This window comes from Crocodylus siamensis, chromosome 2 (genome assembly GCF_052110815.1).
Source record: "Crocodylus siamensis isolate JL-2025a chromosome 2, ASM5211081v1, whole genome shotgun sequence".
NCBI classification, from domain to species: domain Eukaryota; kingdom Metazoa; phylum Chordata; order Crocodylia; family Crocodylidae; genus Crocodylus; species Crocodylus siamensis.
This window is the reverse complement of record NC_143396.1, coordinates 210,262,136-210,289,621: the sequence shown is the minus strand read 5'-3', so window position 1 is coordinate 210,289,621 and position 27,486 is coordinate 210,262,136. Positions and strand designations below refer to the sequence as shown.

The 27,486-nt window shown below is 39.7% G+C and overlaps 1 protein-coding gene across 2 annotated transcripts in view; it reads right to left on the bottom strand.

Annotated features, from left to right (window-relative positions):
• The window catches only part of EHF (ETS homologous factor), a 56,072-nt gene that overhangs the window by 10,074 nt on the left and 18,512 nt on the right, over window positions 1-27,486 (bottom strand). For both annotated transcript variants that reach the window (XM_090032929.1, XM_090032928.1), the window contains exons 2-7: window positions 13,108-13,207; window positions 7,855-8,100; window positions 6,760-6,819; window positions 4,345-4,413; window positions 4,188-4,256; window positions 927-986 (exon numbers count right to left, since the gene is read on the bottom strand). In XM_090032929.1, the coding sequence (XP_089889055.1) occupies window positions 927-986; window positions 4,188-4,256; window positions 4,345-4,413; window positions 6,760-6,819; window positions 7,855-8,100; window positions 13,108-13,204 (601 nt within the window). In that variant the 5' untranslated portion in view covers window positions 13,205-13,207. The remainder of the gene's footprint in view (window positions 1-926; window positions 987-4,187; window positions 4,257-4,344; window positions 4,414-6,759; window positions 6,820-7,854; window positions 8,101-13,107; window positions 13,208-27,486) is intronic.

Sequence of the window (27,486 nt, the reverse complement as noted above, 5' to 3'; positions counted from 1 at the left end):
GAAGCCAGGCAGACCCCTCTGCCAGAGCTTGAGCTAGGGAGTAGGGGTGTGGGGCCATCCCTGTTCTCTGGAGCAGAGAACACAGCCCAGCCCATCCCAGGGCTGCAAAGCATCTGGGATGCTGGGAGACTGGTTTAACTTGAACCAGGAAGTGTTCTAGGACAGACATTGCATAAACTGGTTTGACCCAAACCAGTTAAGTCCCTTACTACATTCAACCAGGTTTATCTTAAACCAGTTTCAGCCATTTTGAAACTGGTTTATGTGCATTGAAATTATTTTCTGTTGAAAGTTGAAACCAGTTTCTGATTACTTAAACTGGTTTATGTGTAATGTCTGTCCCTAGCCTAAAAAGGTGTTCACCAGTGCTACTGTGCAGTAACTGCAGTTACTGCATGTTTATTTAGTTCTTGATTATACAAATACTAAATTAAATGTACAGTAACTACTGCACATTAATGAACATGTAGACATACCCTTTAGGTTTTAAACTATTCTCTAATGGAGGGACAAACCCTCAGCATTATGAGAATGAAATTTATCAGCTGTAACTAGTAACTGAACTCCTACTTGCCAACTAATCTTTTCAATCTTTCCAACCCATGAGTCACAGTATAAAACAGGACACTATCAACTAATATCTGATCCTGTCATGCTGAAATAGTTTCACTGATTATAACTTTATTTAGTACCTCTTCACTCTGTCTTGGACTAAGCCGTGCCAAGATACATAAGCAGCGCTAGAAAGAAATACTTTATCAGCTCCTCAGCAGGTGTATATTAAGCTCCACTTGATCCGTTTATTCTGAAACTGGATTTTTTTTTCCCTTCTGGCTTCCTTTTTCTTTCAAAACTTAAACTAAGCTTGAACTGTCTCCATCATCTTTTAGTCAAACCAATACTTTTACCATAAGAAGCTAACTTACTGTGCTTCTTCCCATGGGACTTTGGAGGATGATCTTGTGTTTTTTTTCCATCAGAGGACTCTGCAAAGAATGAAAATTAAGTTGTTCTTGTAAATTTGGTTAAGCAATTTCCATTGACTTGCATGTTAAAATAAAGAAAACCACAAAAATATGTCCCTGTTTTGAAGACAATCACTTTTTAGAAGTTAAACTAATGCAAGAAACAAGGCGATGCTTTTGTTTTGTGAGTTACATTTTAATCAGCCAGTTGTACAAAGAGACCATTGATAAATAAAGAATGAATACTGAGATGGCTGTGTAAACATAAATTAGATTAACAAATCCCTCAACTAGTGTCCCTTGTACCTAACGTATGTGTCAGAATGAAAAGAAAGAGGATCAGGTCTATAAAAGGAATTCATAAATTGTCTCATTATATCCCAGGCTTTGCTGTAGCATGTAACTTAGGGGACTCTTTAATTGTTATAGGGATGATCTAATGTGAAATGTATGTACTAGTGTTAATGTACAGTATATCCACTTGCCTAAAAACATAATGATCTTGCAAGGCATTGTTGCTAAGAAAATTTTAAAAAGAAAAGTAGTCTTAATACTCAGGCCAAGTTGTTCAGAGTTTTGGGCAGCTAGACATATGTATTGTTCCTATTACTCTTATCGGTGGAATATTATCACCTGTAACCAGCTTAGATAGAATAGGATCTCTAGCTCAAGATGTTCTTCAGAAACTAAGAAGTTAAATTGTTTATCACTTATCACCTATATAGAAATCTATGTATTTAACATTCCCATTCTCAGAGAAAGCAAAATTGAAATCTCTTACTGAAATCTAGCAGAATTGGTTTATCTTAATTAATTTAAGAACTGTCAAAACGTACCATATTACCAATTATAAGTCCTGTCCCTATTTGTTTTAGGATGTTTAGTGCCCAAATTTTATTAGTAAAGTTTTGGAAGCACACCTATATTTTCCAGCTATTATGCATTCATAATTACCATCATTGTGTATGGAAATTGAGGATTTGTATGTGCAAACCATTTATAGTAAATATATATTTGCATTAAAATGTGCCTTGTTTGCACACACAACTGCAATAATTGCATGTGAAAAAATAGGTGCAAAACATTTCACAAGCTTACTGTGCTCAATGGCCACCTGGAAGCACAAACTCAGAAGTGGAGACTGTACAAGTCAGAGAAGATAGTCCTTACTTGTTCTTTTAGTCTGACATAACATGGTTGTGACACAGAGCCGCGATAAACTCTGAGCACATCTTTACATGTCTATTTTGCCTTTCAAAGAGCAAGACATTTACTGAGCTAGAAATTAACCCACAAAGAAATTAGGCAATGATTTTGTTGTCTGTGTCCAAACTCCCACAGAAGCTTTCAAAGAAGTATTAAATGGTTATCACAGAATCACAAGGTTGAAAGGGGCCTCCAAGTATTCAGGAATCACCATTCCTAGATCAGACAGAATGCCTATTTATTTTTTTTCTTGATAATTTCTGATGAAGATTATTCTACAGTTGCCCTAGGTATATTGTCCTACTATTCTTATAGCTTGACTTGAAACACCATTTTGAAAGCCTCATTTAGCTTGGAAATTGCTTTGCTATTTTCCATTTAACTGGAGATTTATTCTTTGAAATGGAGTTGCCTTCCACCTAGTCAATGATTTATTCCTCATTTCACCTGTGTAAACAGCGTCCCATTCTGCCTCAACTCTTACATGGAGACTTGTTCCAAGCATGCAACATTAGAAGGCTGAGGCTTGACAGTTGAAAAGAATTATGAAGCAGTTTCAACAAAGCTGCCTTGCAACACCTGTGACAAAAGATTTCGGATTATTTGCATATGATTCAGGAATGAGCCACTTCTTTACGGGATATAGAAATTTAGTTTTTGCAACAGGCAGTGCCCTTGGCGTGCCACCCTAGCTCTAGGCTCAACAAGTCAACAGACAAGCACACCAAGCCAAGAAATTTGACAGGCTCTCAGTACTGTCAGGGAGATCTGAGGAGCTGGCAGACATTTTATGAGAATGGGTGGTGGCAAGATAAAAAGCAAATTTTTTTCCCCCTCCTTTCCATTTATTGCTGAGTGCATTTGTTTAAAGTATTACATCACCTTGGCAAGCCTTGCTGTACATATAAACCCGGGCTGCACCAAATATGCATGCGCTCACACACACAGAGTTACTGTATCTTAAAGGGTGTCAGGTGGATTAAGGATCAGGGGCCACTGGACAAATGAACTGAGTCAGATGCAGCATAAAGCTTTGTGGGGAGATGCAGGAGCACCTGGGGAGAGGACTGAAGTCATAATATTTCTTCCTTATCTTTCTCTTTTCCCTCCTAAATGCTGTTCTGTCAAGAAGACTTCCTTCCTGCCAACCTCATTTTCTTCTCCTCTTTTTTGTTCCTTCCTTCTCTTCTGGCTCTTTCCCATCTCTCACTAATTCTTCTACAACCTCCTGACTAATCCATCATGTCTTCCTCTTCACGTTCCTCACTGTCTTCCCACACCAGCCACTAAACCACCATTTCCAAAGCATCCCAGCCACGCTCAGATGAATCCATGCACCGTGCCACTATCTAGTCTTCTATAAAAAGGCAAAGTATATCCCTATTACTCTGGAGGTACACAGTATCCTTAGAAGAGATGGAATGGCACACTAGAGACATAAATGACACACTGTAGATACTACAGTATAAGCTTCTGACTTGCCCCAGCATGCCTTTAAACACCCCCTGCTATCACACAATTCATGAGGTAGCTTCATGCTTGCTCTCTGGCTCCTCTGTGTTGGATTATCAAGCAAAAATGAAGCATAAGGCAATGCTGAATCTGCTTTATGTGTTTCATGCAAACCGCTTTACTAAAAGCTGGAGTGTAGACACTACCAAAAAGGAACACAGCAGTCATATCTTTGCACCACACAACAGTTTGTGACAGGAGATGAACATCTTGTCTCTCTAACACTAACTTCCATTTTGAGCCAGTCCCCTTCGCAAGTTATGTGAAGGGACCCCTGAAGTTGCAGATTATTTGTTCTTCTTCTTCTTGACAGAGATCAAAGAAAAGATTTCTGTAAAACACTCTCTGGTAGAAAGAGTAACTCAAAGAGCCCTCAACATTGGTATTGTTTGTTTCAAAATTATTCAAAAGTCCTTCAACAGATGACCACAAAGGCTTGTATTGACTGGTAACTCAAGGATTTGTGCAAGAGAATTAAGAGCAAGAGAATTAAGAACTCCTTACCAATTGACTGTTGACTAAGACTCGTTGCAGAAATCTGTGCACGGCAGTAAGTTTTATTATCCAATAAATCTGGGGATCAAAAAGAAGAAATTTAGAACGACATCCTCTTGCACCAATAAAAACATCTCAGAAATGCTTGAAGAGTTATGTCAATTACCTATGGTACCACCATAGCCACTGTCATATAGATAATTCTCTTCTTTCCAGAATGCCATTAATGATGGATCTGAAGATAAGAGACCAAAAGGGAAACTGTTTCATTAAAAGAAAGGTTTCGAGAGATGAGGTGAATAACAATGAGGCACTGAAAGACTGAATGAATGAGGTTTATGTGACAGAAGAGTCTAGGAAGAGAACATTGAAGAGGGTACAAAGCAGACTCTTATTTTCAACTATGTGATAACGGGGAGGTTGACCTATTGGCAAACAGGTTAAGTTATTTTGTTTGGGCTTTCTTGTCTTATAGCCTCTTAGCTAGTAACTCAATTGTGTTTTCTAAACTAGCTCATCCTCCTGCCTAATCTAGCCCAGCAGATACAATGCTTTTTTTATTATTTAATTATTGTATTTTCACATATTTGGGATTCTAGTAAAATCAGACACTATGGGGGGTTTATTATTCTCTGTGCCCAGAAGCCCCCACTGGATTTAATGATATATAAAGAGACACAAAGAGATTTTGATTGTTTTATGTAAGACCCAAACATCTGATTTCTTTTTAACATAAGACCCATTTTATATCATTACATTCTGTTGTGGAGTCTGCATGGGCACAGACTGAGGGCCTGTTGCTAAATGACATCTTTATGGGCACAGAACACAAAACACAAAACTAGAAAAGAATTTTAAAGTTACCCTTAGAGGCACATTACTCGTTACAACACAAGCACAATTTAATTGAGTGTTATAGTGATATAGTCAAAACCTGTACATATTCAATTTGTTTTATTAGCACTGGTGGCATTAGGCTTTTTATATTACAGATTTTGAGGTCAGACATGTTAAGTGTAATCTTCGTTCTAGCTCTAAAGCAAAGGTGATAAAGCATAACATTCAAGTTTGGGTTTTACCAGAAATGTATAAATGCAATTAAAGTTAAAAATGAACTATTGGCTAGGTCATCAGGTTTGGCTGAATGAACATTTATGACCTAGGAATTTAGCAGGTATGCAATTAATAGGTACATGTTTAGGCATCCTACACCCATGTTCTTGTAATAGTACACACCCTCTTCTTGTTTAGACACCTGATCTACCTAATGTTGTCTCTGAAAACAAATCTTATCAAGCTGGAGCATAGGAGGGAATTATTTTTCCTCTCACTTCTACCTTTTCTAGGACCCACATCCCAGCAATCTTCACTGATTTAGTGGGACCTGCCGAGCTTCCTTCAGTATCATTTCTGTCTTGTCACAAGGAGCAAGCTATCAGGATTACCCTTCCTGAAAGGCACAACCTAGTTCTTCTGCAGGACACCTGCACCCTGCCAGATCCCAGACAAAAACTGAAGCTGGTGTTTTGAACCATATCCACTAATGTTTAAAGCACCCCTCAACTCTAGCTCCTTTCTCTCCAGCAGTAGGTCCTCCTTCAACTCTGTCCTTAACTATATTCCATTCTGCAATGGAAGGTAATAGGCTAAGTGGTTTAATAAGGCTGCCAATGTCTGTAATACCTCATACTATGTGTAGGTGTTAATTTTGTCAAAAAATTGTATGTGTTTGATGGTGGGTCATTAAGACACCCACACGTATGGGAGTTGGGAGTGGCTATGTATTGTGATGTCAGGTATCAGCCAAGACACTTTTGAAAAGAAACCTTGAAAATGTCCAAGCAGATGACATGGGCTGGATTGTATTGTTAATGAAACCAAGCCCTAGGAGTGAATCAAGTTAGTTGTGTGTATTTTTGTCAGCTATCCTGATATTTCACAAACCTGGTTCAATTTTACTGAACTTTGGTGGGGAAATGATGAAAACATCTTAATGAAATGTTTTAAGATTTCTATTCAAAAGACTTTTCGCTTTGAAATTTCTGAGTTTCTTTTAAATAATTTTACAAGCATTCAAAATTGAAACAAACATTTTGTTTCATTTAAAACAGATTTCTTTAAAACAATTATTTTTTTAATTATTTAAAAAAAAAATTCTCTTTAATTTTCATCCACTGAACAGTGGTTGAAAATTAAAGAGATACTTATTGTGAAAATTGTCTAGTTTGGGTTGACCCCAAAATACCTTTTATTTCCCCCCAGAACCTGCAGTAAGGCAAAATACAGTCATTGGCACAACTCTTGTGGGTAGCCACTGCAAGCTGGAGAATCTGGAGGAGGGTGGAGAAGACATTGTACAGGTCCCCAAACTCAAGTGACCCTTTGCAAACCAGTCCCATGTGAGTCCTCCACAATACAATGGAAAGGATTTACCAGTACTCTAGAAAATTCAGGTTTAGTTCCGTCTACATTGTTTAACATACTCTTTTATGAAAGACAGATATTTTCTGTGCTTAAGAGAAGCAGATGCCACCCAAGGTAAAACTGAGCTCCCCAGCACCTCGCTATTGTTATTACTGACCTGTTTGTTCTGTTTTAACAATGACATTATGTGATTGGTACATATCACTTCCACACTGACCTGAAAGAAATCAAATGGTGGAAGAGTTATAATAATACATGACAAGAAATGAAGATACATCTCTCCACAGGAACTAATACAGTTGAGATAGAAGGCTACTTTGAAGAAGATATGACATGACAGACAGTCTCCCCCACACTGCAGTCTCCTGTCTAATATTCAAGGAGGGATTTGCTGGACATGAGAAAGATCAGATGGAAGCATGGATGGAAGAGTCTGTCATTTACCTTTCTTTGTCTCTTTTTATGCAATAGAGTGAGTTGACTTCTTGCCTACATGGGCCTCAGAAAAAATATTCCCTTTGCAGACTTGGGATATAGAAATATATAAATAAAAGTACATCATACAAAGAACAACATATGGACAACCTGAAACTAAGTGGGTGTGATATAACAAAGCATTTTACATTTTTGCGGTGTTTTATGTAATTCAGGTATAGTTGAGCATATCTGTAGTTATTTTAAATTACTTTTAGTGAGCATTATCAAAAGATTTATGTTTAACCTACTCTCCTATATCTGATAACCTGTTACTGACTTGGTACATATCGTTGTGATAAATTTCCAAATAGTAAGATTTCCAGTTAGTGGCAGAGGTGCACTAGCAGGACACTGAGCAGCAAACATGTTTCAATGAATTCCTCATTGTTGGGCAAACTCAAATCCTGTGAGCATTAATGGGATACAGAGCTCCTTTCCTCAGTATAAGAAGGTGGGCTACTCTGCTAACAAAGAACAGCACTGGGGTTGTTAAAATGCCCCCTCCTCTTTCAGGGTCTTTTCCCAAATTGGCAAATGTCCTAGAGAACCCAGGAAAACTTTGTAAAGCTGCAGATTTGGATAGCGAGGGGTTTCAGTCTTGTATATCTTAGGAGCTCTACATCAGTGAAGCTCCATTCCCAGAGAGCTGTTGTATCCCCCAGAGCTTCAATGAGTGTAAACCTGAGGAACATAAATGACCTTTGATCAATCCAAAACTAAAAGAATTGTGTTTGCATTTGCAGTCTTGTCTGTCCATATATTAATGCATATTTACCATTCCATTTTAGATGCTGGAGGTTGGAGTATAGGAGTTGTCCTGCTGTCCCAGCTGCCTGGATGAATTCTTGCAAGCTCATGCTACACAGATGTTCACCATTGATGTCAAATTCCTGGAAAGGTATGCAGTTGGCATCCAGCTGGTTGGTATCAAGGAGATGTTGTAGCCATTCCCAAACCTGGAACTTAGTCCAGTACTGAGGATGAATTTCATGCCACTGAGTTCCATAGAAACTGCTAGACACTGAGAAAGAAACATTATTTATTTACTGTCTCCTTTAGAACAACAGTTCTAAAAAAGAGAAAGTCCATGTACTGTGTGCAGAAAGATTAGTAGTTAAAGCAAATGAACTAAAAGCTAGCAGATCTGGGTCCTCTTCCAAGCATCCAACACTGGCCTGATTATTTGTGGGCATGTCACCTCACAACTCTATCTCATCTTCCCTATCTGCAAAAGGGAGAGGGGGCAGAGGTAAGAAAACTAACCTATGTACTAGGGTGTGGTGAGTATTAAACTCAGCAATGGTTGTAAAGTGGTTTGAAATTCTTGGAAGCTCAGCTGGAGGGAAAAGTGTTAAACAAAGATGCATTGATGTCCATGTAGGAAAAGGCACTCTCCAAATATATATACCAATGACAGGCCAGTTCTTTGCAGAACTCCCTTTGCATTCAATGGGAGTATAGCTTGAATAGGGACAGAATGAATAAAGTAGGGATTGCAGGGTTTGAATACAGAAAAATAAATGTACTCAGTGACCATATCTACACGAGACACTGACTGCACAGTAGCTAGTTACTACTGTGGAGTGGCATCATGTGGCACAAAGCATGATGTAACACTACTTCTCTGTAGTAAGGAGCTACTGTGCAATCAGTGTCACCCAAAAGCCTTATGCGCAATGTTACTGCGCAGTCATTCAGTAGTTGTGTATGCAAGTACTATATGACTGCGCAGTAATAACTGCACAGGCAGCATCTTGTGTAGACACAGCCAGTATAACTTGTGCGGTAAAGTCAATCATATATATATATATATATATATATATATATACAGTTATAAAACAGAGCTTATCCTCTTATACAGAGATGGCCAACTTGTAGCATATATTTCACAAGTGGTACAAGCAGCTTCTGCAGTATAGTCATGGAAGGGACAGGCAGCACAGTGGCAGATAAGGCAGAAAGCAAAAAACAAAGCAGTAGATCATACAGGGAGCCCAGGAGATCAGGAACGGATGAGCAGGAGAAGTGGATCAGAATGGCACTCAAGGAGGGTATAGGGCTAATTGGTGGCATGCCTGGCAAAAATGTTGGCTACCACAGTTCTTGTAAATACAGAAACATAGAACTGGGGGAATGAAGCAACTTGTGGGCTATGACATTATGCAATAGAGGGACTGGTATGGAAGGCAATTTGAGGAAAGGCAACTCATGGCCTGATTTCTACATCTGGTGACTATGGAAGATGCAATTGATAAGGCTAGCTTTGAGGTGTATATGTGCAGTAGTATTCAAAATGCTACCAGTGCCAACAAAGTGTTAAAAATATTGTTTGCAATATACATGTGGAGTGAAAGTTATAAATATCCTATTTATTCACATACTACAGTCACCCTTTCCCTGAAAATTAGTAATTGATAACTGGGGTGCAGTTCTTAAATGAGAAACTTGATTCTGAACAGTTTGTTTAAAAGGAAAAAATCTTTTTTTCTTCATCCTGCCTTCCCAAAACAAGGTGTGTGTCTTATTTGGTGAATAAGGGGGCTGCTTAATGAGTGAATGCATCAGAACCTGGTCTTTAGAAAGGGGCATGTTCTCTACCCTAAATTGCTTGTAACCTATAGAAGCCAAGAAAATATACACAAGCCAAGAGGTGGAAGGATGTATGGGCCAATTCATGCTAAAAGAATTAAATTAATTTTACTTGAACAGGTGGATTTAAATAAAAGGTTAGAAGTTATAGAGTGAGGATATTTAGAGATATGGCATAGTGGCATGTTTCACAAAGAGAAAGTAGCAGGATAAATGCACAAAGTGAAACTTAGGGAAAGGAGACAAGCAGAGCAGTAAGGACTCAAAAGGACATGGAGATCAGGAAAAAGAGAGAACAGATTTGTAGACAGGAGTACAAGAATGTGAAGAGCCTTGGAAAATAAGGCAAATTCTGAATATGAAGCAATAAAGGACAGAAAACTAAAACTAAACTGAAACTAAAAGAGACATTCAAGAAAAGGATCACATTGTCTGCAAACTAAAGTGGGGGGAGATGATATTAGCTGCAATATTTTGTATACTGGGATCAAGGAAAGATGAGAAGCAATGAGGTCATTACATCAATCAAGGTTAGCAATGTTGACAAAAGCATAATGAAGGCTTGAGAAGGGGGGCATAAATCAAAGACAGATTGCTGTATCTCAGCTACAGGTTACAAACTCAATAGGTGAAATTCACAGGTAAAATCCTACAGTTTGCATTATGCAGAAGGCCAGACCAGGAATATGTCTTTCTAGAGCAAGACAACTCCACGTAGAGACAGGCTACTGCCAACCTGAGACTGTCCCTGCCTTGTGTACATGAGTTAAGTACATGTGCTGTGCCACAATAATACAGTGATGCTGCTTCCTGAGCAGAAGCTAAAGTTTTACAGGATGGGAGTGGTGTGTCTCAGCAAGCATTTCATGGTACACGGTAGACATACAATGTAGTCGTACCATGGTGCCAGAGCAGTTCCTCGTTGCCATAAAATAACACCTTCTAGAAGCGCATTGTTTGCTTCTACCTTGGCCCCCTTTTGAAAAACCAGCAATCAGTGCACAGCTTAATTAAATTTGACTATTGTCTGGATATTTAGTACACAGAATATGTAGGAGCTCTTCAGACAAAAAGCAGGACAAGTTCCTTGCCCCCAAAAGGTGTAATATCTAAAACATAAGTAGCACAAACTTGTTTTTTCTTACCAAGCAGTATAGTGTCCAGTTAGATATTCTTCCCTAAGGGAAAATAGTTTTACCAATTCCAGATTGAGAGAGAGACAGAGATTTATATTTATATATTTTTTAAAACTTATTCTGTTTGAATTTGGGTGAAAATACTCTTCCTTCCATGTTAGAATTTCTCAACAAACTCAGAAGTTTCTGGTAATTTGGGAGACTATAACCCAATTTTTAAAATCTACAAAATACTGGCTTGAATATTTTAAAGCCATTTCTAGGAACTGAAATATTGCTGAAAGCTCCATTAAACCAGTGATGTATTTACAGAGAAGGAGACAAAAGCTACTGAGTGGCAACAATAGAAGGGGATACTCAGGAAAAGCTTGACGTAGGCAAGAGCTGTGATCTATAACAATGGCGTTTTACTCATACAAAGGTTGTTTTAGTTACAGCTATTTTATGTGCCAGAAAGTCTAATAAAGGGCTTCACTGCTACTACCTTAGTAAAGTTTCCACCCTGACTATAGAATGACATACCAGTAGGTGACCCTGCACATAAGCCATTTCAGTCCCTGCCCTTACCCGTTAATGCTGAGAACCAGAGCTGGTCAAAAAAAAGAGCGGGGAGGATAAATTGTGTGATGATATTTCCTCAAAATATGAACATCAGTATTTTAACATTTGAGGTTTTGTTTTTTCCTTTAAATTCCAAACTGTAAAGCCCTTGTACGCTGGGAGTGGAGAGGGAAAATGGTCAAAGCATAGCTCTGCTATACCAGCTCTTCAGTATACCTCTCCTATCCAAGGAACTGATCTGTTATTGTATACACCCAAAACAAGAATATCCAAAGCAGCTGTAAAAAATGTTGCTAATAAAATCCTTGAGTCACCCTCACTACCAGCACAGGGGAATTAAGGTTGTGTTGGGAACTACCTGCAGTAATGGAAGGAACTGTTTCCTGGCCTTGATGGTGCTGGACTGTGGAAGGAAGTGTTGGAAGCAATAAAGTGCAGGGGTGGGGGTCCTAGAGTATAAGGATAGGAATGAGAGAGATTAAGAGGGGTATTCACAGGTCACCATGATACAAACCAGGAGACTTCAGATATGAATAAGAAAACAGTTGTGTTAGTGGTACGGAGGCATGTGGTTGGCTTGGAGTTTTGGGTTCCTGTGAATCTGAACTGCTGTTTGGAATTGAAGGGTTGTTTCAAGGGCCCCAATTCCCAGAAATAAAGCCTACCAATTTAGGTTGGCAAAACCTAGGTTGGCAAAACCATGTGATCGAAAACTAGTGCAAACATTACCGGTATTTTCTTCATGAGTATTTAAAGGCAACAAAGGGGGTTCCTTAGTGCAATTGCACATATTTTTGTGTATTTAGGAATTAGACACACAAAAAGAATTGAGCTCCTTCAAATGCTGCATAAGAACTTTCACAGTACAGTGTGTTTGGTTGTAACACCCTACAGGGCTGTGATTGGTGTATGGCTACATTGTGTGGTTGCCTGACTAGGTTTCAATGATTACGGCTGCTGCCATGACAATGTTTTGAGTGACAAAAATGATGTTAAAAGTTTAACCTAATGCATTATATGCCTGTACAGTTCTACCAGAGTTCAGGTGTCATAAAATATCTATACAACCAACATTCACTTTAAGTCACTGCCTGGAATCTAACCCAAGGAGGTAGCAAGTAAAAGTCATTGATGGCAGTTGGATGACCTACGTGAACTGGGACTGGACATCTAGGTCCACTTTGTAAGGGACAGGTTTTCATTACTTATCATTACTTATTACCCTTAATGTCAATACATCTGTATACTGCTCCAAGTTGAAAGATAAGTTTGGCGAAACTGATCGCCATAATAAAATATTGAATGGGATGTAAATTGTGTGAGTATGTCTTTGGTTTGATTCCTTCTAGCCAGGGATATTCGCTGACCATTGGGGCAGCATATGTGTATGTGAAGCCTGAACTGATTCTGCCCCTGTTGCATTTTTTTCTCTGAAGTGGCAACCTCAGAGCTGTCAATCTTGCCTTTTTTATCAGTAACAAGGTCACTCCAAGAAAAGGTACAAGTAACAAAATAAACCATAAATAATGGCCATTCCCAGGCATTTAATCCTGTCAGTGCAATTTTTATAAATACATCAACAAATGGGAATGTTCCTCGCAGTAGTGGGACTCCAGTACAGGAGAAAAGTTGTTAAACTGGAGAGGTTAGAAAGTACACTTATGCGGAGTTCAAAGTACAACCATCTCTCCTTTACCCCCTCCTTCAATAAAGCTAGCAGATCGTTGCTGAATTCCTCCTACCATTACATGCTGGGTATCCCTCTGTCCAGGAAGGCTGCTGGTGGAGTAGATTGCTGCTGGAACTGATACTCATTCTGCCAGTTCCTTCCAAAATCATGATCTGCAAAGGAATCAAACAGCTTGCTCAGCACTGATGGTATTCCACCAGGCAAGTGGCAAAAAAAAAACCCAAAACCACTGAAGGTGAAGTGAGCAATGCCAATTCCATTCATAGAAGACACAAGGAACATGTTGCCACAACCCCTTAAGCTGCAATGAAATCGCCTCGCAATAAACATAACCATGCTCAATTTGCATATCTGTGAAGCAAGTTTTTACAGCTTCCCATCCATAAATGAATAATCTCTGATCAAGGATGAAACTGAATAGAAACACAAGGCTCATGATAGAACAGTACTGGAAAATGGCCAGGCTTTGCAATGTGAAATACAGTGAGATTTTCTTTTAACATAATATTTAAGAAGGTAAAATCTGATGGCCATCGTTTAAAAAAGAATTTCTTTCTAAACAATAAATGCAACCACAGCCTTGAGAGAGACACATGCTCAAAATATCCATCACATCCACAGAAACCCACATGATAAAGGTATATGAAACCTTGTTTCACCTTGTCTAATACATGTTGATAGTGACTGGAAAAGGTTGTCATTATATGATGTCACAGATCATAACATTCTGGCCAGCGAACTCAGAAGACCAAGTTATAAGAGCTTAATAATGAGCATGATATTATTCTAATAAAAAAAGAGGAAGAGAGAGATACCAATATTCGTTCAGAGAGAGTTACCTCAGAATACCACTTCCTATTCTTAGAAGACACACAAATTTTATTTTTGAGTCTAGCCTGCATCAGCTTCATGGAAAAGTCTCTTTCATGTTGCCTATTAGGGACTTGTGCACTGTTCCCTTTGTAATAACATACAAAAACATAACACTCAGTTAAACACCTGGGTGAATAAACAGCATATTCCTCACTGATGTGTTTTCTAATTTTATTAATGTAAGACCCAGAGATGAAAAGTATAAGTTTATTTTATTAATGGGTGTGTACAATCCTTTATTAGTTTGGAAGAGCATTAAGGTAACTCACTAAGTTACCTTATAAGTTATTTTAACTTACAATTTCACATGGCTTTGCAAGAGGTGTGTGGTGTATACAAAGCTGCATCGTTTTTCACATGAGAGCAAAAGTTTGTCCAAGAAAAACTGCAACTAACTGGACCAATTTTTCTATTGAAGCCCCTGTGAACATTTGATCTAATCCCAATACATCTTCATTTAAATTCAACTCTCATTCCTCTCTGCTCTTAGTTTTTCAGGAAGATTCCCATGCTGAAAGGTTCAGGTAACCCTTTGCTCAGCATTTGAACTTTTTAATGGCTATTTACATTAAGTTACCAAACCTTGGGTGCATCTACAGGAGATGCTAAATGTGCAGTAGACTAATTCTACTGCATTTTAGCGCAGCAGGCAAAAAACATGCTAATGAGCTAATGCACGGTAGAATTAGTCTACTGTCCATTATCGTCACAAAAAAACATATGCCAGCACTACTGCACAGTAGTGCCAATTACAGCACATTAAGTTTAGTACCTGTGGGTGTGTCAATATGTTCATTAATGCGCTGTTGTTACTGCACATTAAGTTTAGTATTTGTATAACCAAGTACTAAATCAATGTACAGTAACGGGCACTACTGAGCCAGTCAGTACATGAATTTTTAGTGATGCTACCTGGGCAGTAGCCTAATACTACTGAACAGTCCCGTCTTAGCATGGTTTGTGCCCTGCACACTAATGTGCAGTAGAATTAGACTACTCTGCAGTTAGCATCTCATGTAGACGTGCCCTGTAAACCATTAACTTATTACAGGTACTAAACTTAATGTGCCATTGTTACAGTGTATGAACATGTAATGAACATGTAAATGAGTCCCTTCCGTGGCTCATCCACTTCTAAGCTTTACTAAACTAATACATGTCACTGACTAAAGTAGATTCATCCTAAATCTCTGAGGCCAAATTCATATTTCAGTTATGTTCCTTTAACATCATCTCAAAATGTCTGCTCCCTTTTACACAAACTAGGAAACTGCTGCTGTCCAGGAGATCACAGTATTCCAAATACAGAATAAACTGCAACGTTTAAATTTTTATGCATTAATGTTGCCTTTTAAATGAACAAAAACAGTGCATATAGTTGATTTAAGTGTTATACAGTGTAACCTCATCTCTCTAACATTACCTGCTACGTGAGAAAAAGAGCTTGAGACAGGCCAGGGATCTTAATTAGGGGTCTGGATTCAGTCCAAACCCACCAATGGGTTTGGTTTAAACATCAGTGCAGCTCTGAGTGTTTGGCTTCGAGTGTGTGATTTCAGACCATCTCTAATTTACTGCTTGTATACTGCCCTTTCTCCCTTAATCATTGCTTAGCCAAGCTAAATGTACTAAGACCTTTAGAACTTTCTCTTTTCACATGCTCATCATATTTATTGCTCTTCTCTGACTGTAGAACACTCAGTCTTTCATATAGATGAAGCACTAAAAACTGGATGCACCCAGTTAAGTCTAATCTAGTCACCTAAATGCCCATAGATTTGTGAGTAGTTCTCAACCTTTTAAGACTCAAGGCACCCCTTGAGAAACTTGAGGCACCCCTCTAAAATACCAGGTTTTGGTTTTCACTCATTTTTTGACAACAGCAAAATAAAAGAGCAAGTCTTCTGTCACAAAGTACTCAGAAAGACTGCAGCAGGTCAGACTATTTTTAACACTATGGATTCCTATTTAAAATCTCTGGATTTATCTCCCTGGTTGAGAATCACTGATTTAGATGCCTAGACATCTTAGTGCTTCAGGCCCTTAAGGCTTTACAAACTTGGCCGCAAACACAATAAAATTGACCGCATTTTTACTCACTGACCTGAATGACTCTAGCTAGACTTCACAGCAGAGTCCTGGCAAATTCAAGATATTTGCTAGTTTAGGCCAGACCCTGAAATCTCACTTGATGGTGGACAAAAAAATGTCAAATGATTAGAGACCTCAAGAGGAAAGAGGTTATATTTTAGTCAGAGGATATAATTTGCTCTATATATAAAAAAAAATGATCCTAGGAATGGGTACATTAATGAGAATTTAGGGTGAGTAAAATCAAAGTAAAGACTTCATAAATTACCCCTTTCATGAATAATCTGTATTTGTTTAACATGCAATTTCATGTGTATCTGTGTGTATATATGTGTGTGTATGAAATAGCATATGTGTATGTAGGCACGTAGCTGTACACATATATTCCCCAGCGCTGAAGTACATTCACCTCCAGAGGATAATGTCTCAATAGCACACAAAAATGCCACAAGAGTTTAGGATAGCAAGAAAGGAACATTTTTTCAACTGACAAATCTAAAGAGTTATAAAACCATATACACAACCTTCCCCTCCCCCCCAAAACTGAGTTATAATAAGCAGCTTTTCAATAGGGGAGAGACCCTCTATTTTAATCTTTCACCCACAGTAGGGGAGACTGAGTGGAGTCCAAATCCTGCAGGACTGTCTCAGTCAAAGCTCCTGTTACCTTCAGTCAGAGTTTCACTGACTCATGACTTCAGGATTGACAGTAAAGGAATTAGTGTGTGGCGTACTTCTGTTTTTTCTTGACCACATAGCCAGTCAAGGCAGATATCTGACATTCTCTAGTAAACAGGCATTGTCTGATCATGGAGAAGTGCCAGCAGTTTTGCAAAACATATTCATAACGAATCATTGAGCTTTGAACCGTGTATGGCATGCAATATGCAAATTACTTTCTTACAATACAGCTGTGTACTGAATGCAGATCACCCTGATCCCCATTTTCACATGCCAACACAATGAGCCCATAGAGCTATGCAGAAAAGCCTCCTCTTGATTTTGGACCTGCTTTTGTGTGGTTGTTGTGATAATTCTACAAAAAAAGTGTGAAGTGCAAAAGAGACAATTTCACACTTGGCTAATATAAACTGTCAAAAGTATGCCCAAACCTAGTAAGTTAGCATGGTTAAAATATGGCAGTTCCTACAGTCAATACGAGGGACCAGCTGCCTTTTCCAGTCCAGTCCAAATGACCTAGTAATGATTTACAGCTAGGTTGACTGAAGGTAGCCACTGGCACAAATCGAAAGCAAAGCTTAAACTCACATCTCTGGAGCCATGGTGAAATGCCTAATTGCTCTGCCACTGCACCCCATGGCATGAACATGACGGTTCTGAAATCTATTTGTAAAACTGGAAGACTTACAAAGTTGAGTCAACTAAGGGTCAGTCACTCAACTTGTGCTTAAGCAGTAAGTCTCAGAGGGTGTGAAGCCCTTAGGGGAAGGAGGCATGTAGCTTTCTGAGTTTTTTTCTTTTAGCAAAGTGCCCTATACAAAAAAAAAAATCCAAACACAACAGACTGAAACAACTAATGTATGACTCTACCTGTGAACTATGCAAAGTCTAAGAGTGGTTTCCAGCTGAGACAAGCTCACTGTGGCTCCTTCAGGCTTGGTTGAATGGGAAGATCTTTTTGCCTCATTTCGGAGAGTTTCATTTGATGTCTGTAGGATCTTTTCCCATTTTTCCTCGTTCATATCATGGCTGAATTCCTAGTGCAGGTTTTACCTGCAACTATCTGAATCATATTACTTACATAGTGAAGACATAATCCATGATCTTCAGTTTATAAGAAAAATAACTGGCAGACAGATAATGGAATCCTCTAAACTGGGGTAGTTTTTTGCCCAGTCTGATGAAGAATTCCCCTTAATCAATCAGAATTAGTTATATCAGTGTTACTCACCACTGAAAATTGTATTGGTATAGGTGTCATCTGTCTGCAACTTACCTTGAGACAGCCATTTACTCAAGGCAAACAGTCTATTACTAACTCTCCCTCCACCTACTGGTGAGGTGCTGTAATACTTTCATGTTATATGTACCTACATTGGGATAGCTGCACATCTGTCTGCTCCACTTCTCAGTGTAATTTACATTGGTGTACAAAACCAAAATAAAATTGTATTTTGTATGACATCTGTCTGGCCTTAAGTACTGGATCTAGGAGTGTAATCAAGCATATGCACTAATCTCAGGGTAAGAGCATGCTTTTGGAGAGTTAGCGTGGAATATTTTACAATACTGTAAATTCACAGCCTCGCTTACATCAAGCTACGTTTCTTGTGCCCAGACCCTTACTCATCAATGTAACTAAAATGTCACCTGCAAATATTGCAGCTAAAAAGGAGACTGAATTTTACAGCCTGTTTCTAAGAGTCAAGATACAGATTATGACCAAATCAGCCTGCTTTTCAAAAATTTGGAAGCTCAGCAATGTGTACAAAAAGCAAGTAAGCAAAGTTTACGCATATGGTTACTTCACTTACATAAATAAATTTGGTGTTTGCTCATGCAAATTGCATGTAAACACTTATTTTATAGAGACAGCTGTAGTAACTGCATGCACAAATTAGGTATATAGACATTGGGAGAACTGGTGTGTATGATCCTGAATTTCTGCTCTCCTTAAATCAGTCTTACCAAGTGTTTCCACTGTAATCCTTGCAACCCTTCATGCTTCCTCAGTTCTACTCTAAGCCACTGTGTGACCTTATTTCCAAAAGTGGTTGCCTGGGATAAAAGATGACCTTGAAATTCAAAGTACTGTTATTAATGTAACATACTTACCGCAATAATTTACTACATTTTTACTAAATCGCATGTAACCTTTTGCTGCAGCAATGGGTTTATTAAATCATTTTCTATTTGGATTGTAAATCAAGGAATACTTTTTGGCACTTCGGACCAAATTTTCTAAAGCAATCCCTAAAACTGCATCCCAGACTTTTTTCTTTTTTTTTTTAATCACAGGATTTCTTCTTGCACAGCATTTTCTTGCCAGTATTTCTGTGCACAGCTGTATGCTATGGCAAGGTTAGCAGACATTTCGCCCCAGTCTGATTTACTTATATATATGTATGTGAAACCAGGTTTTTGTACACAAAAATAGCAATGAGTTGATTTTCAGAAGCTGAGTTGAAACCTCTTTGAACATTAGGCCTTGCAATCTGTGGGGAGGGAGATGCTGGGATTTTTCTTTTGTTTAGTTTTTGTTTAGTTTTCTTTTGTTTAGTTGTACTATATATGTATGTATTAAATTGTACATGCTGGTATGCTTAAAAATAGAAATAGAAATGGAACATAAAGATTATATACAATATACTAGGTAGGACTGCTATAAACATAATCAAATTAAGCCCAGTAGGAATCTTTCATTAATAAACACTTGATTCTCATGACACAGCACAAAGCAACTTTTGCAAGAGGAGGCGGTGGTTGTTTTAACATGCCCATGTCGACCCTTTAAAATCTCATACATATTTATTCTACAAAAGAGTGTGCATGGAAGAGTTAGGATCCAGATCTACATCTGTTTCCCTTCTGTTCCCAGGTTTTGGTTTGTCTTTTCCTGTCTCTACTAGTAACAATGTAATTTGAAGACAAAACTAGCGTACAATTTCTTCTCTGAGAACGAACAAGTTTCACTTGACAAGTTTTAAAATAAATGTTACTTTATTATTTCCTAATGGTCCAGAATATTCCTTATGTAGTATTCTCTTTTTTCACAATTCATACTCTTCACAAGTAATTATCAACAGTAGGGTATTAGTTAGTATATTTAGAGAAAGAGAGGGAGGGAGAAAGAGAATGAGAGGAAGAAAGAGAACTTCAGCAGTTCTTTTTCCTCAGTCAGGAGGATGTATCAGTCTCTTTGGTGGAGATCTATCGGGGTTATGCATATCTGACATCGGGATGTAGCCTGAAAGCTCCCAAGACAGAGGAGGATTTGACCTATGCAGAGCTTATCTACAGTCACCCAGCAGTAATGTTAAACTGACAGATGTCATAATGGTCTTCAAGCATGCATCAAGCAAAAGTCTGGTATTTAGGATCCACATTTCATTCATAGTTCAGGTGTTATATTTTCCTCCTAACTCCCTATCTTTCAAATAACATCCAAAACACTGTCATGTGTTCTGCATTTGAAAGGGACAGTATATTTTATTATAGATGCATGGGATCATTGTATATGTAGCGAAAAGGAAAGGACCAAAGCTAGACATACATCTTGGAAAAAATGTTAGTGAAAATAATTTTTTATTTTTTTTTTTACAAAAATGTAGATATCTTGAAAAAGTCCATTTTGTCAAAAACAAACCGAAACACACTTTTCCCTTCAGTAGAGGGGTGTAGGTTGTAGCCCTGTTAGTTTAATGACATAGGCAGACAAGGTTTCCATCCAGAAAGAGCACACACCAACTGCAGATGCTTCCTCAGCCTGATGAAGGGTTTTTAAACCCAAAAGCTTGCTAAGAAAAATGTTTCCAACTATTTAGTTGGTCTAATAAAAGACATCAGATTTTCCCTTCAGTAAGTATTTTTATGCACAAAAATGTTAACCAGCTCTATAAAAGCAAAGAAAAAGTAACTGGAAAGAAATCAGGATTTATTCTGGAATATGGTTTACCAGATATGAGGCTTCCGCAGTTTGTCAGGCTAACAATGATGATATATTGTGTCAGCCATGTCCCCATAATTTTTAGGAGTAGTATCACTCAGAGTTATCTGTTGTGGAATCATGGAATATAGAAACACAAAGGTATTTCTCCCTCCTTGCTCATCTTCCACTTGCCACCTCCTCCTTCCACAATCATAAATGTTTTTTCATGCCTTTCTTACCTTCCTGGAACATCCTTCCTTCACCCATAAACGTAGGCATTAACCTACTCTCCTAAACAGCAGTCTCTTGTTTTTCTGATTTGCCCTTGGGTTCTCCCTATGCATTCCCTTGATAATTTAAAATGGCTAATATAATAATAAGCAAAAATAACAAACACTAAGCTAGAAACTCCTGTCACAACAGAGCATATGTCTGTAACTAAAGAGAAAATAGTAAACTAACAAAAATCGACCATTATCTTCTATCCTCTTTCTCTTTTCCCCTCATTTGTGTCTCCCTACCACTTCCCTCTATCTTCCATTTGAGAGTTGTGTCTTTTGAGAGAATGGTTTTGTTTTATTTCTTAATGCCTGGAGTGGCCTGCACAATTACCAGATTCAGTTACTAATAAATTATAAGGATAATGGTGTACTATTATGATCTCTGGAGAGTACTAGAGCCATTTATTGTTTCTCTGTTTTCAGCCAAGACATTTGATTTCCATGACATAACAGCCAGTTAAACATGTGAAAGCTTAAAAACCTGATGCAGGAACCAAGTGGACATCTTAGAGTCAAAGACATTTTAACCACTGCCACACCACCACTCCTCTTTCATTGTGCAACCACAATAATAGCTACTTAGATCTGAGACAGAAATTCAATAAACTGATTTAACATAATTCAGTTGTCTGATACTATATCCATCCAGGTTTATTTTAAACTAGTTTCAGCCATTTTGAAAGCAGTTTATGTTTGTTGTGTTACAAATCTGAACTGGTTTTGGATCATTTATACCAGTTTATGTGTAACTTCTGTCCCTAGCATTAGGAGAATCATCTGCCCAAAAATTGATGATTTTCTTCCCTCTTTGCTTTACAGGTCTCCCTGTCTGCAATAATTCTGCTTTGAATCTGAAAATATCTTCATTGGGTTCATTCCTAGATGAGAACTAGATAAAATGAGGAACGGGAAAAAAGTTTATATTCTCCCTTCCTTAAGCAGTAGGGGGCTATGTTGTAAACTGTATCAATCCCCCAGTCTGAAAGTGAAGAGAACAACACTGTCTGCGTCTGCTTGGCTTTGAATTGTGAATAGAGCAGCCATAGAAGGGCTGTTACCTTCCCTTTCCACTTAGGTGGGGAAGGAGTGAGCATGCAGGGACTGGAAGTGGTACAGCCATGGTTTCATTGCTATTAGTACACTGGCTAGAAGACTAAGCCAGCATGGCTCAGTAAGCATTCTGCATCAAGGCACCCTGTTGTGCTCATGGGGCAGCAGGGACAACCATAGCCTTTAAGTTAGATATTCTGGTGATTCCATAGTCTAGCCCAGAGTGACTGCTATAGCTGGACACTTTGTTATTCATGATATAAAAAGAAATGTCAACCTTAGAGCCTCCCAACATTTCCAAATTTGGGGAGGAGGTTGCAATGAACTACCCCTGACTGATGAAATGAATGTGTATCTGGATTTATGTTTATGCTATAACAGGGAAAATGCTGGACCCAAATTTCTATGAAGTTCATGCTATTGTAATAGAGAACAAGTTCTGGATTAAAACAAAAATTGCACAGCTTGTGATTCCTGCATTTAGAACATGATATATATGTTATTAATATGTGAACTGATATATCTATCAATATATATAGGTTATTACAAAGCAGTATCACTGAGGACCAAACCTGATCAAGACTTCTCCTAGACTCTGTACAAAGGGAGATAGCCCCTGTCCCAGAGAACTTATACTCAAGAAGACAAGATAGAATAAGTGGGGGTTAAGAGGGGAGGCAGGGAGAAGATAAATGCAAGGTGTTTGAGTGTGGACCACCTGTGAGTGCAATTCATAAGACTGCCAGCCCAGTCTTGCAGCCTCACTGCAAACATGAGTTTGAAGGAGGTAGCATAAAAAGAGACTTTAAGGATTTTGACAGGAGGAATTTAAGCATTTGGGACTGCCCATATGAGTAGTGTCTTTGGCTGTCTATCAACTCAAAGTTCTCAGCCCTGGTGAGAAACTTTCCCAAGTTGTGTCTCAGCGAATCCACCCCATCAAGTATAGCCAGTCACAATGCCACCTCCCACTAGTCCCCTCTGGATCACTAGACATCCCAGAACAGGCAGTAAGGTGCAAAATTAAGCATACAGGAATAGTTTGAGAGCAGTCTAGTGATCCTCATTGTGGTCTAAGATTTAGAGGCTGCCATAACAATCAATCAATCTACCCTATGTAACTGCTATTTTTGCACCCTAAATTGGTACCCAGGGCTGGTGCCCTGGTCACAACCCCCTCCCTTCAGTTATGCTACTGCCTGCATTAGCCAAAGCTAGGCAAAGAAGAATACACTGAGGCTGAAGAAATGGTTCTGCTTCTGTAGCTCTTCTCTAGGGATCAGGTTAGAAGCAACACTTGGAAGAGAGCTGCTCCCCTCCCTCTGCAGAGAAAAGAGGACAACTCCACCCCCAGGCTGTGCCTGGCTTGCAGGGAGCAATGCTGCCCTCACAGCTCCCCCACCTCCTTAGCTGGCACTGTGAAAGCTGCCTATCCTGTTTCCATTCATTTCACCAGTGGCTGCTTTAAACAATACAATGCAGTGTTTATGTGTCAGAGGGCTGAGAGCAGATTGTTAAGGCAAAACCCACCATAAATAGAGCCGTTAATTCAGTTGTTGGCATAGCTCTCTGTTATCTTCTCGATGCCTCCCAGAGGGTATTAGCCTTACCCTTTCGCTTGAGTTGGCAGCGGAGCTATTTTTTTGCACCTGCTGCACTACTCCGATAACAGCACAGGTCAGTTTTGATTTGTTGGAGAATAAACAAAAGAGCAGAGTAAGGCATCTGCCTCAACAGCCTGGGCCGGTTTGGAAAGAGAGTTTTTCCCATTCATTTTCATATAACTGCCTTGTATGGGTTCTAGTGGGTGAACTCCCTGCTGCTTCATAATAGGCTTCAGGTACAGAATTGCCTAGTTTCTTGTGAAGGAGTCCCATAAACAGCTATTTCATGCTGTACTTTTCCAGCCACTGAAACCTAAATGGGGCTTAGTGGCTTCTTGAAATTTCTCAGCGCAACTCAAGGGAGAGGCACAATGTGGGAAGTGTGAATGCCCAGCTAAAAGGGGGAGAATTCAAGTCAAAAGGGACAAAATGGATTTTAAAGTGATAGGAAAATTAAATAAAATAAGCCATTCCTTGCTTCATCTAAGATGGGTAAAGAAAACCTTAAGTCTAAGGAAGGGTTGGTTTGTTGGGTGTGGGTTTTTTTTTTGTTGGTTGGTTGGTTTTGTTTTTTAAAGAAGAAGAAGGGCTCATTCCTTTTTCACATGAGAAAACCAACCTAAAATATTCAAAAGACACAAAGGGATTTAGGTACCTAAGAATTTCCCAGGATTTGAGTGCCAGACTCTCTTAGATGTATTTTGAATTTCTTTGTCCCATCTAGTCCAAAAAAATCTATCATGACCAGAAAACTAGTAAAATCAAAAAGCCAACAGAGTCAGAGCTGAGCTATAAAGGGGAAAGAGAATTGAGAGAGAATAATGGTAAATCACATAAAGCACTTTTCAAAAGGAGGTAACGATCATTAATGCCATATTACAAATGGGAACACTGAGGCACAGAATGGCAATGTGATTTTCTTAGTCACACAACAGGTGAGTGGTCGAGGACTCTTGGATCCTGTTCCAGCTTGCTGTCCACAGCATCATGTGCCCCTGTAACAGGCCTTCTTGTCTGAAGGTGAGTTAGGAAGCTTTTGCTTTATCTAGAGAAATGAAATAGAAGTGCACAAGGGAGGACTTCAATGCTCTCTAAGCAAGGAACTGGTTCAAGACTGACATTCTCTCCATTCTGTCCTTCAAAGCCACCATCCACCAACCACTGCCATCCCATCAAAGTCATACAAAAAGCCATACATCACCAGAATAAACTGCCATGGACCTATCAGGCAGCTGTTACTTCAGATAATCTGCAGAGGGCTGGCCAAATTCAGCACACCCATTCTGTAGGGGATTTTGATACTATACAAAAGTTTTCATGCCATAGCAAAATGAAAGTTAGAGTTTTCCTACAGGAAGGAAATTCATAATCAGTAGTGTGCTCGGTACAGGGCTGGGCAACCAGAGCAGCAACCCATGCTGGCGCCAGTTGGGTGTGATGCAAAACTAGCTGCTTCCACAGCTGGCTGCTTGCTGTGATGCCCCCACCAGCAGCACAGCAGTCCCTGTTGCCCCATACACTGCCACTACCCAGGGCACAGAGTTGCCCTGTTATGCCTCTGTTCAGAATCTTTGTTTCTGAACAAATTAAAATGTTGTGGTTCAGTTTTTTCCCCATGAGACTCCTAAGGCTTTCTCTGCCTCCTCCAAATACCCTGCCATTCCAGGAAGCACAGAGAGGCTCCTTGCTAGACAGGCTGTATGGAGGCCATATCTTGATCTGAGGCTCCAGACTCCATCATGGCTTGTTACAAAAAAACTGTTTGTACAAAGATGTGAATATTCAAGTTGGAACACTTACGACCAACTAGGTCCGTGTTAAAATTGTATCTGGTAAACAAGAAAAAATGAATGGACTAAAACTGGCCTGTTGAAAATTAGGCTTGTTTGAGGAATACAATAAAGAGAAGATGAGCGTTGCTGCCTTTGGGCCCTTAATTTGACAGTGATGATGAAGGAGGACAAATGGACTGAAGGAGCAAGAGACCAAGCTAGAAAGAAAGCACCAAATGACATTGTCACCGCCACTGGCTTTGGATATAATCCAAAAACCTCCTGGAACATGAAACTTGCATTCTTGTTCCCTCCTCCCTCCCCCATTTCTGCTTTGCTTCCATTATTTCTTTTTTCATCTATCTTTTTCTTTTTGCCTGCTGTTCAATAAGTCTGACTCAGCCAACCAAGACTTCATCTTTTGCAACACTACTGTGAACAGAAAGCCAGCCAGAAGCATTGTCTTAAGCAACCTGATGCTGATACAAGTTTGCCAGGTCTCGGAAGGACTGATAAGACTACATGCAGTGCCTGTCTCTTTTCCACACCAAGGTTACAATTAAGAGTCAGAGCCAGAAACAGAAACTGCAATTTTTATATGTAGTGTTTTATCCATTCATGTGTGTGCGCACATGCGTGTGTGTGTTTGGTGAGGCTGGAGTGGACTCAAGCAACAAGCACAACATCCAGCCAATCTCAGATCAGTTTTTCCTGGTGATTGTCTTGCTTGGGACCATGCAGGCAAATCGCATTTAGCTGTTTAGTGTTGTGCAGAAACTGGGTCATGTTAACACCTTTGATTTCCTAAGCCCATATATTCCAACAAAGGCTAGACACAGATGTGCTGGGAGGCTAGGGGGAGGTTAGATCATGTTAAAAATGGGCATCCAATCTAACTTAGTTTGCCCAGGCATGGACCTTACATTTAGACTGACCCAATTACAGATCTTTGTGGAAACTGTGCAGAAATTCAGGAATGTTAGGTTGATCTAAAAAACAGCTGACCTGGTCTAAGTTAACTGTATCTTGGAGGTTGTCTAACAGATCGAGTCCAGTGAGACCAATCTAACTGAACATCTGTACAGTTCCCAGTGTAGTTTGGGGCTGGGAAAGGCCAGCCCTGGGGCTGCACTTTCCCTACCCATCCCCCTGGCACTGGGGCCCCTCACCCCTCCCCCAGAAAAACAACCCCTTCCACAAATCTGCCCGCCCCCCCAAAGCCTGCCAAACCCCCTATCCTACAACCCACTCCCAGCATCAATTTTACCAGCATTCACCAGTGCCAAAAGCAAAGTAAGTTGGAGAGGGGGAGGGTTAGTTCACTGGAGGGTGGGGGGTGTTCTTCTGAAGGTGAGGGGGTCAAAGGGGCTAAAAATAGCCTATGGTCAGGGGGCAGAGAGCCCTTCCATCCCCTCCAGGGGCCCCCTGCAGACCCTGCTAGACCTCCCTGATCTCATCACACCCCCTGGTCCCCACCAAGCCCCCTCCATGGACCCTGCTAGCCACCTTGATCCCACCAATCCCTCCTGTAGACTCTACTTGTCATTTCTCCCAACCCCATTCCCCCCCAATCCTGTTTGCACCCCCCTACTCTTCCCAAGTCCCCCTACTAGCTCCCCACGTCCCAACTTTCCTTAGATCGTATGGTCATTTTTAACTCTATCCAACTTCCCTCTAACCGCCCCAGATATCTGTACATACCCAAAATGAACACAACAAAGCCCCAGCTGCCAGGGCTTCCAGAGTGTAGCTCCAAGAAAGCCTCCTGGAATCCCTTGGGTCGTCGATCCAGAGCTGTCCATAGGGCAGGGCTGCCCAAGAGCCATGGACCAAATCATGCGGGTCTTTGGCACAGGCAAGGGCATTGCTGGGGTTATAGAAGCCCAGACTTCCCAGCCTGGCAGGTTCCCTCAGACACCTCACTGTATTTAGGCAAAGTGACATCAAAACCAATATAGTTCAGGTTTTATGAATCAGCATTTTCTGACAAACAAGTTTCTTCAGAAAATCCCACCCCCAGCTCTATTCCTAAAACATGATCAACCCTTACAGAGCTTAGAGGGACACCTATTTCCTGACGTGCGACAGAAGGAGGTATTTCATTCTGGAGTGGCATTGCGGTAAAGCTATGAGCTGCAGGAGCACTAGTTA